General features: G+C 39.1%; 1 protein-coding gene across 1 annotated transcript in view; it reads right to left on the bottom strand.

Moving 5' to 3' along the window:
* Positions 1-13,864, bottom strand: part of sbf2 (SET binding factor 2) — a 129,580-nt gene that overhangs the window by 101,424 nt on the left and 14,292 nt on the right. Inside the window, exon 2 of the mRNA XM_049596115.1 lies at positions 8,676-8,761. Coding sequence (XP_049452072.1) covers positions 8,676-8,761 — 86 coding nt within the window. The remainder of the gene's footprint in view (positions 1-8,675; positions 8,762-13,864) is intronic.

Below are 13,864 nucleotides of genomic sequence, written 5' to 3'. Positions count from 1 at the left end.
AAATGATATGAAACTGCAAAAAAAGGCAGCAAATCCTCCTAATGGAGAGCTGGAGCCACAAATATTATTGTTCTTCATCTCTGACCTTCAACATAAAATCCATGGCCCTTAGCTCTGCTCAAAGTGCCCTGTTGCATCAAAGCAGTTTCCCATTTTTAACTTCCTGTATGGATACTGTAAACTGGGCCTCTGTCTTTAACACATTAACAGAGCTGATTGAGGCTGATTGTGCTGCAGAGTCTCATACCAAGTGTTCCAAAACGTAATGACTGTTACAAGGCAATGTTATCTGACACACATTTTGTTTACCTGCTGGGGAACTAGGCCATAGCGGATACAGCAGGTATGAGTCTGCTGACAGCACGATGTCTGCAGGCTACATGTACTTGACTGACCCTCATGTTCAACACTGAACTTTGTGGTGCTTTGGAATGTGTTTGAACTCTCAAGCACCAGCGTCAAGACATCTCTCTTCACCCAACACACACGTGTATATATATATATACATACAGACTGAAGGCCGAGCCAAGCATAAACATAAACAGCTATCCATTTCAATGTCGTCACTGTCGGTGTGTGGTTATTTATTATTTATGCTGTTTCGCAGACCTGGAAATGATTTTTTACAAGCAAGCTAATAGGTGCTGATGTTTCCACTCATCTCTCTGTAAGCTCAGGCAAATGTGTGCTAAATCACAGGAGTCAACTCTTTTGTCTGTTGTGCAAGTGTTGGTGGTGTGTATTGTGGTTGGCATTGGGCGGTGGTGGCATGTGGCTGCAAGTTACTCATCGAGATGTGGAAATCAACTCGCCAGTCTTCAAACTCTCCTCCTGCCGACTTCTGCTAGCTGGCTAGGTTGTGGTTCTCACATGTAAATGTCAGTAAACATTAAGGAAAAGATGGAGAAGATGGGCACAGCTGAACTAGCATTCTGCTAGCCATTGTGCTGGTGCTGGATAATAAACTAGATGACCTTTGTGCCTGCATCAGTCTTCAACAGGATATCAGGAATTGTATCCTTTGTTTCACCAAAACTGCGCTAAATCCTGGATAACCGAATAACATTCAACCAGGTGACACTATTTTTATATGCCGATCTGACAGAGCAGAAGACTCTGGCGAGAGACAGGGAGAAGACATGTGCTTTATGAAGAAAAAAGACTGGTGTGACAGTGGGAATGTGAAGTGTTGTCCTGTTCATGCTCAGGATCACTACTGTATGCCGTTCAGAGGCTGCTGCAGAGCGGAACCATTGCCTGCGTTTGGGTGGAGCAACCATGCGGCCATCTTATTGAGGTCAAGATATACATAGAAACTACAAAGCATGCCCCCAGTGACACAAGATATGAAGCTAATCAGAGCCTGGAGCATGTTCCAGGACACCACCGTTGACGTCACCAATGACATCAATGAATTCACAGAGTCTGTAGTAGATTTAATTTGTAAAACAACGCAAGCAACTGTCCCCAAAATAAAGTTAAATAATTTCACAACCAGAAACCATGCATTGCCAGGAGCACTCAGACACACAGACAGCCAACAATGTAAAAAGAGGCAAAGAAAGGACTAAATTTAAATGCACAAGTTGAATGAGCTGACAGGATCACACTTCACTGTCCTGTATGACTTCATGTGACAAATAAATGATTGACTGATTGCATTAGCTGTCTAGTTATGTGTTCAGTGCGAGGCTGTTTATAGGGGCTACGCTTCATTCTAGAAAATATTTTCTTTGATTTTGAATTGAAATGTAGACATTGTAGCCAAGGCTTTGCACATGGATCTTGAAATATAACTTTGCTCACATTTATTTTCATATTTGATAAACATATCCCATATTTTAAACAGCTGGGCACAAGGCAAAAATAAGCTTTATAATAATTTTGAGGTGAAGAATCAAGAGTAACTAACAGACAAGTTGACTATTTTTTTTTTTTTTTTTTATTTTATGACCAGTAATGAGGTGATGAATGAGGTGTGTGAGGTAACTAACAGACAAGTTAACTTTTTATTCCTAATTATACGACCAGTAATGAGGTAATGAATTAATTATGTTACATAAGTCTTCACACATAGTAAAACATAAAAACAAATGTTAAGAAGTATCAAATAATTAAAGCCAACTTTAACATTGCACCATGTCAACATCTGGGCCTTTAATTTGTGTTTTACAAAGTTTCTGACAGGATAAAACCAGTTTGAAAAGGATCTGCTTTGAAACACTTACTCAATTTGTTTTATGTACCTCCGTTATTACATGCAACAAACAGTATTAAACCAAAACCTTCCTGCCATAAATTGGAGGCCTATTGCTTTCACTGTGTTAAAATACAAAGCATGAAGGTTTCATTAAGGTGAAGCTGGAAATAAAATTTATGACTTGCTGGCAAATGTGTCCCAAAAAAGCAGGCTTGAACAAGATTTGATGTTTGTTACTCTAAACACTCATCGATACTTGGGTTGGATTTAAAAAGTTTTATGTCCATCTGGTTGTCTTACAAAGTGGATTTTATACCTGCAAATTATACAGCCCATTAAGCACGAAAGATAATGGTACCTGAAAGAAACAAGAGCACACAAGGGAGAAAGAAATAACGGAGGAAGAGTCTACAACTTGCAAATCTATTTTCACAAACTCCAAATGGTGCTTGTAACTAAATAAGCAAGCTCAGCAATTAAACAGTGAACACCAAAGTAATTGCAGGCATTCCTTTGGCATTTATGTGGCGCATTTTATTTCTTTGCTTCAAACTATGTGGTGGTAAATCTAAATAACAAAACACAGGCTGCAACTGTCCAATTTAAAAAAAGGTAACTTTTTTTTTTTTTTTAATCAAACAGAGTGTAATGAGCCTGACTAGGGTCACTTGATCCAGAAGTAAGTGAAAGCTTTTGTAGGCTTTTTGCAGTTTGGCTGCCATGCTAGAGGCTCAAATTTGGTATTGCTGCCAACATTATGCGTAACAGTAGCACAATTTTCAAGACTTAGGACTGACACCAGGGACGGAGCACCGTGGTGGATGCGTGTGTGTGAGTGAGTGTGTTTGAGAGAGAGGGGAAGAGAAGGTGGAAGGTGGACTATTGCATGCAATGTAAGTTATTAACAACTTACTCCAAACTCTGCTTTGTCACTTTGTGACCCTGCTGCCTAAACCCTGATCTTTATACACCAGTGAATTATATCGCAATTATTATTATGATTAGCACCCCCGCAATCACCTCGTTCTGGACGTAGACGATGACTTCAAGAACGACCGCATCAAACAGGAAGCCATCATTGACAAGGTCAGAGAATTCCTCAACACGCTGTAGTGTAACTGGACGGCCCAGTTACACTCTGTAAATGTTGAACGAGTCGTCATTGTGTTTTTAACTTCACTGAAAAAAATCCAGTTTTTAGTCTTTTTCACTTTTTGTGTATATTTTATATTTTTGTAGATAAATGTTAAAATGTCTTCTGCAGCAGTGACGGTCAGTGAACTCTGTGTGTGTGTGTGTGTGTGTGTGTGTGTGTGTGTGTGTGTGTGTGTGATCACACATGATGTATTTACTTGGATCAGTTTGATATCACCGTGTTGGTGTCTGGGGGCCCATCTCAAGAAGACAATGCAGTTATCACCAGAGCAAGGGAGAACACCATATTCCTTTTGAATACTGAACAAGCTAAAATTAATAATAAATTACAAACAGCCATTATTTGTCATCCCTGTAATCATTAGATTCAAGTTTAAGTCAATCTTATTGCTGTGTTAGTCATTTTAGAAAACTGCAGCTCAGCTACCTTTGTCTGTCATGTGACCCACGTCCTGTTCATCACTGTAGGTCTTCAGAGTGAAAAGAGAAATGAGAACAATTCGAGTCAGGATCGTGGAGTAATTACTGTTCTTCAACCACTGTTCTGACAAAAAATGGGCTCATACCAATATTTTTCTACTTCTGATTAGGTGGTAATGATCAATACATTTTGAGGTAGCCATTGTTGTTTCTGAAATTTGTTGAGTTTACATGTTAAAAACCTCCTATGTGACCACTACGTTAAGTCCCTCCTTCCCTTTTCAGTATATCACGAGGACTGTGTCTTCACACTGGAGGCAGAGGTGATGGAAATGTACTAGGTGCACAACTTACTGACCTCCATCTACAGACATGGCTCATCCATAACAGATGAGGATTTGAGCTGGTTTCCATCATCATCACTTGCCTGAAAAGATTAGAAACACATTTTTCCTAGGACAAGTTGTAAACGCTTTTTCCTCTGTGCATTCCTCATCTGTGGTTATTTAGTTTGCTGGGGGCCTGATGTGACCACAAAATGCTTTTCGTGCTCAGCTTCATCCACTGTTTTCTACAGATGTGTTCCTTGGTGTTTGTAAATGAGTCATTTTCTTTTTCACGGAGTCGAGAAAATCTGCAAATAATAATGGTTTACATACCAGGCCAAAACAGAGCCAAAATGCAAATTGCTTAGTGGGTCTGTTAAACACTATGGTGTATCTTCATTAAAGCTTCAAAGCTGGAATTTCAGTCATTTGGCTCCTGACCAACGTTTGTCACACACGCATAGTAGGAAACCAAATTTATAGAACAACCCACTCTCTTCTGTCCTCGCTCAGTCCTCTGGGAGCGTTTTCATAGAAAACTGAGGACGTAAACATATGAATCTTTTTCAGCATGTTATCCAATATTCTACACTACACTTGTAAAGTACATATAGTTGTATCTCAGAAGAACAATTACAGCAAATATGCAGGGTGTTTGCCAAGAAAGACTTAGAAAAAAAGGCCCTGCATTGAATGCATCCTCTTGTTTCAGCTCGGGTTTACTGCCTTCAATGAGAAACATCATGCCTTGTGCTTTCTATGCACTCTAGGGATTGCAGTATGTCTCAATTTCAGTCTAGGCTGACACATAATGAAGAAGCATTGGGGGGATCACTTCAGCGAGATGGAATACAAAAAATTCACACACACCCACACAGGCACAAAAAAAAATGGTATGCAGGTCCTCAATGACATCTGGAAACACTAAGCTAATAGATTTAGCTAAACTTGTGGCAGTGTTTCTATATTTAAACTCTATGAAACCACAACAGGATATTTGAGGGATGATGCTGAGAGGGTAGCGCCATCCTGGCTCATCCCTCAGAGGCACTGTACGGTTAAAGACCAGTGCTAGGGTTTCCGACTCATGTCAACAACAATTCAACCTCCAAAGACACTTTGTCTGGACAAGACATTCTTTCAGTTTTAATTTTTCATAGTTTGACCAGTCACAATTACCATTTGCTGGCTTTAAGGAGCACAGTGCTTTTCCGTATGACACACCACTGCTTGTCTCTAAGCAATAACTCACAACAAGAAACTCTTGGTGGCCACCAACAGACTCAGTGAGTTACACAGGAAGACGGCTGCTTGCCATTCAAACCACCCACTCACAATATGTCTGTTTGTGCTGGAATAACAGCCTCACATGTCCTCAATTGCCTTATAAATGCCATTACATAAACGAAGGTCATGATGGAAGAATGATCTCTTTGACCGTGTCTGTACAGAGATTTAATCTATAGCTATAATAACTCTCGACCATAATTTATCAGCATTAAAAGGCAAACAAAAACTTTATTCATTCATCACATGTTTCTAACACAAGTTCAACTGCTATATCTGCAAATACTGCATACAAATGTAGATTATATTTGCCTTTCTACAAAAGGATCCTGTCATAGCGAAAAAAATGACCTCATCTAAACAGGAGATGTTGAGGAATGTTGTTTAGATAAGCCCTCTCCATTTATCTTGGCTTAGATATCTGACCCATATTATGCAACATGCTGGCCTCTACACCTGCTGCTGCTCTGCTCTGCATCATTTTGCTTCTAAATTATAAATACCTATATGTATGCACCAAACACAGAACATACCTTCAACTGCAAAGTAGAAAGCATGCAACTTTTACTTTTGCACAACATTTACAATCTATGAGTCCTCTGAATCTTCCCAACATTTGGATGTTTTACTTGTAAGTTTTAGTGCTGAATTGACGACAGCAGAAAAAATGTACTATCACAGAAGTATGTGCTGGATTATACTTTCAAAAAATCTAGTACTGTGCCTGGATCTGGAGTCATTTTTCTGTTCTCCCATCTTGTCATCTGCCAGATCCATTCTGCTTAGTCATTAAAAGCTTATCTGCAGTAGCCAATATAAATGAACAAAAACAGATATAACACAGGCGCTAATGTCCTGTGCAGTATGATACTGTTCACTGCTAATGTTGCCCTGGAGAGTGACAGTATTTCCCAGTCCTGATAAGCAAATATTTGTCCATCCATTGCATTGTCCATATACGGATAACAGACCCCCTGTCACAGACCCCATGGGGTCGCCCTCCATGCAGGGAGGCAACAAACGTCAACTATTCCCTTAATGTTCCTGAAGAGGAAGATGGACGCAGACAGCAGTGGGAAGCAGATAGTAGGCCGGACATTATGTAAAAAAGGAATCTGTGGAAGGAGGTTTCCCAATTAGAGAACGTGTAAAGTGTTTAAAACAAACGTTTGAGTAAACAATCATTATGAATTTATCTGAAACAGGAAATGCCAATATCTGCTGCACAAGCTCCAAAGGGCAAATATGCTTTCAAAACATGACAATTCCCCGGGGTACAATCTGTCATTTTGTGACATACGAGACAAATATTTCCTTTTTTACACAGATAACATTCTTAACTATCACATCAGGAAGCTGGTGATGGCTAAGGGGTGCAACGACAAGGACACTCACTCACTAACTAGAAAAACACTGTACAACCTGCACATATGACACATTAACTTGTTCCAGAGATGCCTTCTGCTCTCCTGTTATGAACTATGAAATTGTCATTTGGTCTACACGGCAGACAGCAAAGGCCACAGTCACAGTAAAGATGCAACCACTCAGACTCCAGCCTGTCAATTATACTTGGAGTTTCAGAACTGATATCTACCAGTCATCAAATCAAGAGGTAGCTTTTGTATAAGCAAAAAAGACAACTTTCTTTGCAGTAGGTGCATTTACATGGACCATAATATTCCGCTTATAGTCAGAATAATAGCCCAATCAGAATAAAAAAGCCTCATGGAACCACTTCAGTTGGAAGAGACTGGCCTGCCCTGATCAAATCATCACCCCTCTCAATCAAGTGGAGAGGGACGGTGTTAATCTCATGATAATCCATTCAATAGGAAAACTGTATTACCTGATAACCATGTAAATGCTTTATCTGATCGTTTCTCTCTGGTTGGAATTCTTTCAGCACGTCTGCCTCACTTCAGTGTAACATTAGGTGACGTAGGTGGTGCATGCGCCACACACAACATGCCACCACAGCCATTTCTACATGCCTCCCTCTGCTGATTTGCACAGAGAATCGTACATTAATTAAAAACTGTTTAACGCTCTGTTAGTGCTACGTTCTGATGTGAGTCTCTGATATATAAATATATTTTTTGATTTTGAAAAAGTAGCCTTATGTAATGTTGTTGTTAGAGGCTGAGTTGTCACAGACATAAGAATAGACTCGTTATCGGAAGCTGTAGTCTATATATGAGACATTTAAGGAACATCTGTAAATTGTAACACCTACTGATAATCTGCATGTGAGGTGTTTAAAGGAATAGTGCACCCGAAAATGAAAATTCAGCCATTATCTACTCACCCATATGCCGAGGAATCTGAATCTGGGACGCCGTAACCCTCCATTAGGTGGAGGTTGCTACCCCCTCTCCCCTTGGATATCCGCAAGTGATGTGAAGACTCTAAAACTTCACCTGAGCCTCCCTCGGCATATGGGTGAGTAGATAATGGCTGAATTTTCATTCTTGGGTATACTATACCTTTAAGAGAAATCCGCAATCTGTAACTACGAAACAATAACCTGGGTAACACTTGTGCTAAATTATATTAACAGGTTGAACCACTCCTTCTTGTTCTATACTTTATGAATTGAAGGAATTATATTTCTCAGTAAGGTTGGAAAAACAAACATTTTGTTCTGCCATTATATTTCCAGCAGATTAGACGCTTTACAGCGACCAAAATCACGTTGCGCATACAAGAAAAGTTATAATCTGATGAAATGCATTGGTGCATGTAAACGCACATCTTATCATATCACTTTATTTGGTGTCCATGTAAACAGCTAAGTTAAACTCTCTACTAAGAATGATTTCAATCGGATTGAAAAGGGTCCATGTAACCACAGCAAGTGATTACTTAATCATCGTTTGATCATTAACTTTTTGATTTGCCAGATGGCAGAGGAGACAGGGAACAGGGAGAGAGAGAGAAAGAGAGGGGTATGATGTGCAACAAAAGCTGGAATTGAACCCGTGGCGTTGTGGTAATGTGACATGTGATGTAACCACTCGGCTAGCAAGGTGCTCCAATCGTAAACTTTTCTAAACAGGAAGTAAGGAAATATTCATATTTGTGTTTCTATATTGACAAAAGGCTGAAACGCTTTCAGGTAAAGACAAACTTTGTTGTTTAGCCAGTTTGAATCATTGACTACCAAAAAATAATCTCAGCAGCTGCAGGCATCTTTTTTAAACTATGTGCATGTTTGTGTTTCACTTTGGATTGTGCATTTTAAATACCCAGGTTTTTTCAGTTTACAGGAGGTTGTTTTCACCTACCATCTCCACCCCCTGAGGAAACGCCGTTCCCTCCCAGTCCGTCTTGGGGTATCGCTGAATGATCTTTCCACATCCCTCCCCTGAACCTGCAGAGAAAGACATGTGAAGATCCATCAGTCAGTGCAGAGGACAGCATCACAGTATGTAGAGCTTAGTACTGATATTTACCAATGCCAGTGGTTACCATGGTATAGTAAACATATGCAAAAGTATGCAGGACGGTCAAAATAATTAATTCAAATTACAGAAATTTTAGAATGATAATGATCAGTAAATACATGGTCTAATAACTATATTTTGGCTGATACAGCAATGCCTACGCCTCCATTTATAAATGTCACGTTAACTATAACCAACACATAAAACAAGCTCTTACATGATCAGACTGATGTACTCTACCATTAATAATGCTTCATTCCTGACTTATATTCAGATTTTCTTTCAGATGAATCCTGATTTACAGTGATGGACAAAGACATGTTAGGGAAAAACAAAGCACACTATGGTCTGGACAGATCACTAAATGTAAATACAGTAAATAAAAAATGTGGTTAAGTGATTTGAAAGTGAAAAATAAAAGCTATTAGGAAGCAAGAAAGTTCTCAAAAAACAAATATGTTTCATTTTAGTTGTAAAGAGGAATTGTGTAAAAGCTTAAAATGAAACGAGAGATCTGAATATGCTGACAGAGCAAAATAAGGTAGGGGGGTTGAAAGGAATCGATTCTTACATGCATTGGGATGCGGACGTGGACGATTCGGCATCAATTCACAAATGCTAATAATTGATTGTGTAAATGTTTGTTCAGAACATGATGTTGACAGTCAGTGTAGCACCCGGACAGTCTACAGCGCGGACAAGCTAAAGTTAAGTTGTACTAATTCATCTTTACAAAAGACAGCAGTTGCAAGCTAGTTTTAATTTAATGTCTATTTAAATACATTTGCAAGGCGAACATGAAGTATATTGTGAATACGTACATACGCTATCACCCAGAGACTGACATTAATGAGAGGAGCAGCGATCAGCATGTAAACCAGCTGACCAACACACAACTCTGTGGTGAAGAAGGTAACTCTCTGCTTAGTCAAAATAAACGTTATTAGGATGCGAGAAAGTTCTAAGAAATCGAATATGGTCCATTTTAGATGTAAAGAGGAATTGTGTAACAGCTTAAAAAGAAACAAGAGAGATCTGAAAATGCTGACAGAGCAAAATCAAATCAAAAGTGACACCAAAATAAACAGTCAGATGGATTACAAGAATGAAGCTGAATGCATCAGTGAATTTGGGAGCAGTTACTGCCAATCAATGAATGACTTACTGGGTTGGATAAAATAAACCCTTCCAGCAATTGGCGTTGTTGTTTTAATATATTTAATGCAAAACAGGAACTTTTTATCCAAAAAGTCATCTTCTCTTCTCAGGCACTGCTTCTCTCAGATAGCCTTAGTTTATACTTTTTATTGCTAGGTTAAGTTAAAAGGAGTTGCATTAAGACAAGTTACTCGTTAGCTTGTTGTTAGGTGTTCTGTCGTACACACTGAGTTAAGAGACAGTAAACAATATTTATTTTTACCTTTGTCATGAAGTACAGTTAAAGGGGTACTTTGCAGGGATTGGCGGTTACAGTTTGTAAACAGTATTGCCAGCAAAAGTTAAAGCCCAACCCAGATTGGCATTTTGCCTTGCTACATTTGCGTTTTTTCGAACTGTGTCCACGATTTTTGATGCTTCCTCTTGGATACATGTAGCTTACGGTCTAGCACCTTCAACAGACAGCGCCACCGCTACAGGCACGTAAATCACGCACTGTGTTTAGGGCACTAGTGCCAGAGGGGACACCAAAACAGCCCAATATGAACATCATCAATCATCAATCATTAACTGTATTGCATAAGCTCTCCCAGTTAACGCCCTTTCAGACACAACATGGTTTGAGCTGAACCGGCTTGCTGGGTGCGCTAACGCCTTTAGGCTACTACTACAGTTATTAATAGTCAGCTGACTCTGCTGAGCAAAGTTTTTCAAGACTGTAGCTCATTAAAAATACCTGCGTTCAACAATGGGATAGGAACAGATCTTGCTGTCATCAGCATCAGTGCAGAAGTCCCTCAGAAACTGTCAAACAGTCAACTAATTAACAACCTTGCAGCCAGGTAATGCACAAGTGTGTGACTCTGTAAAGCCTCCCTCAACTGCTGATAAATGCCTGTTCTTCTGTATGGGAACATTTATGCAGAGTTTGGGAAGTTTGTGACTCTTCTTTTGCTTTGTGTGAGTAATGGGACACTACAAAGTGATAATGGTTAGTGCACCCAAATTGCCAGCAGCGACCCCACAAACAGGCAGAAAATACATGCAGTCTCTCTGCAGATAAATACACCACCATACACAAGTGTGGGTCACAAGTGGTGACTAAGAGGGATCACTTTTGTATGAGCCTATTATTAAATAAATAAAAAATACATTTGTTTTTGTGCAATGATGTCATTCTTTAGACATCACTGCAGTTTAACAAAAAAAAACACCAATAAATTATTACCAATAATAATAGCATTTTTCAAAATTGGTGCAAATTCAGTCAGTTTTGGACACAAAAATCACAAAAACACTCTTGGTAATGTTTTGGGACTGATTAACTCAAGATGTTTGAGGAGGAATGTGGTCCAAAGTGTGAGATATGGGAATTAAACCACTAATACAGAGAAACTCACAGGAGCGAGAAGGCTGTTAATGTTTTTAGTGATAATGCTCTGACAAGTGATTACTGGGGGGGAGGGGAGGGGGAGTGCAAGTTAAAACCAAAAGCCACAAGGAGCAACCTCAATAGCCTTAATACAAAATCTTCAGTGTTGGTCATACATATGTATACAGTCATGAAAAAGAAAGGCGTACACACTTACAGCACGTAGTTAGTGCTGTCAGAGACAGCTGGATACTGATCTATGGCAGGTGTAGCGAACACAGATTTGCGAGGTTGACCATCGAAAGCTTTACCAGTGAAATAACTCCCTCATAGACTTCCCTCAGGACCCCATATGGCTGGGTCTTGCAAAACCCTGAAACCTAAATTGGATGTAATAATTCAAGTCAACATAAGTGCAAGCACAACACAATATGTATTTAGGAGTTGATGTATGACTGCATCATTCATATTTAGCAATCCGAAAAGCTAATAAATGGAAGTTTTATCTAATATAAGAAACATTTCCCTGGTGGAACATGCCAAAAACAGCATTTTAAGATCTGTTTCACAATATGCTCTTTGTCACACAGAGTTGTCTGACCCCATGACTTCATCTCAACGTTATTTTAAACTCTTAGTCACTCTTTGAAGGCTAGGACACACTTTCTATTTGTCAGCCAAGGGAAAGTGTTCTCCTGTCAAGAGAGTAAGAGACAGAAATTGAATACATGTGGCCCATTTCTTGAATTCATAGGAATTTGGATAAATAGATAGATGTGGTTTGTTTGTGCAATCAATAAAAGCATAAACTCCCAATTCAAAGCATTCTGGCAGAATACTACCTTTGTTGAGGAGACACATATGTTGCAGATAGGGTCAGCATTTCAGACCCTCAATCATCAAACAACAGACTTAAAAAAAATTGGAATTTGAATGGATTTTATCTGCAAAAAGCAAACCAGTTAGTGCCGGCCTATACAGCATTTGGGATTTTACTCTCATTCTAAAAGTAAAAACCTAAAACAACACAAGCTGACGTCAGCGCTGGCTAGCACTACAACCATGTCAAATTGCTACGTTGGTCAGAGAAATGAAAACCAACATCCCCGTATGCTTTTGCATGTGCCTTTTAAACATCATGTGTAACCTACAACTTTGGCTCAAAATATAAAAACATCTCCAACAAAAAAAGGATACAGAACAGACAGAGACACCACAGGACTTATAAGAATATTCTATATAGAAGCAGAGTGTGAGGATGCGGGGGACCGCACAGAGTAGCACAAATAGCTATGTCCATTCCCATAGTGCTGGCAGTGGAAGCTAACAAACCATGAGCAGTAGTCACATCAAGACAGAGAGGCCAGTGGCCCTTTTACAGTCATTAGACACATATCATGGCTCTTTAAGAGAGTAAAGTCCTAATTAGCCCATTTCCATTAATAATGGTTTAACACAATATAAATAAGCAGTTAAATGACAGGCGTGAGTCTGTCTCAGTCTTTGCATGAAGATATTTGAACGGATCTGTCCACTCCACCAAGTTGACTGGGACTGAGTGTCATGACGTGTGTGTGTGTGTGTGTTTGAGAGCGAGACAGTGACAGGGAGAGGGGAAAAGAAGGTGAAAGGTGAACCATTGCACACAATGTTTCTGTAGGTGAGACTATCAATAACTTTCTCAGAACGCTGCTTTGTCACTTTTTGTCACGTGTTTACTACTTGCTAATAGTAAGCTGACAGATAGATTTATGAGGTCTTTAGGACCCTTGGGTGAAGGGACATAAATAATACTTATAATAAACTTTATTTATAGTGCACCTTTCACAAAAAAGTAGCTCAAAGTGCCTCGCAATGGAGATGCAAAACAAAAGCAAAAAAAGACAACAAAAAAAGAAAATAAAAGAAAAAATATATAATAAAAAAAATGTATATAGGAAATATGCAAGTAAAGGTAAAAAGAAAAAAGAGCAGTAAAAATATTAGAAATAAGAGAGTTTACAAAAAAAAATTAATATGAATGACATTAATTAAAAGCCTAACTAAATGTATAGATGTATGTAAAAACTCAGCAGCTGAAAATCTGAGAAGTTTGTAAAGGATTATTGAAAGACATAGTCTGCAATGTAGGCTGGTCCCAAACCATTAAAAGCTTTAAAAACAAGTAAAAGAACCTAAAAATCTATTTTATAAGATACTAGTCATTCCTAATAAAATTATTACCATCTCACTTGTCTTTGGGATTGCTTCAATGTAGGACAAAAAATGCTAGATATCCTAAATACCCGAACGCAGTTTCTTCCTCCTTACATTTTCTGAATTGATTATTATTCTGCTCGCCAGATGGGAAGGTTTGCCGGGCCGCATGTGACCCATGGGCCGCCAGTTGACAGTCACTGCTGTACAACATCGTCTCTTGCCGCTTGTGAAGGCTTGCAAACATTACCAGCACTTACGTTACCGTTTGTGGAAGTCCCTTATGGCCATTTACAATTCAAAT

This window comes from Epinephelus fuscoguttatus, linkage group LG2, assembly GCF_011397635.1.
Source record: "Epinephelus fuscoguttatus linkage group LG2, E.fuscoguttatus.final_Chr_v1".
NCBI lineage: Eukaryota > Metazoa > Chordata > Actinopteri > Perciformes > Serranidae > Epinephelus > Epinephelus fuscoguttatus.
Note: the sequence above shows the minus strand (reverse complement) of the source record. Positions and strands in the feature narration are given on the sequence as shown.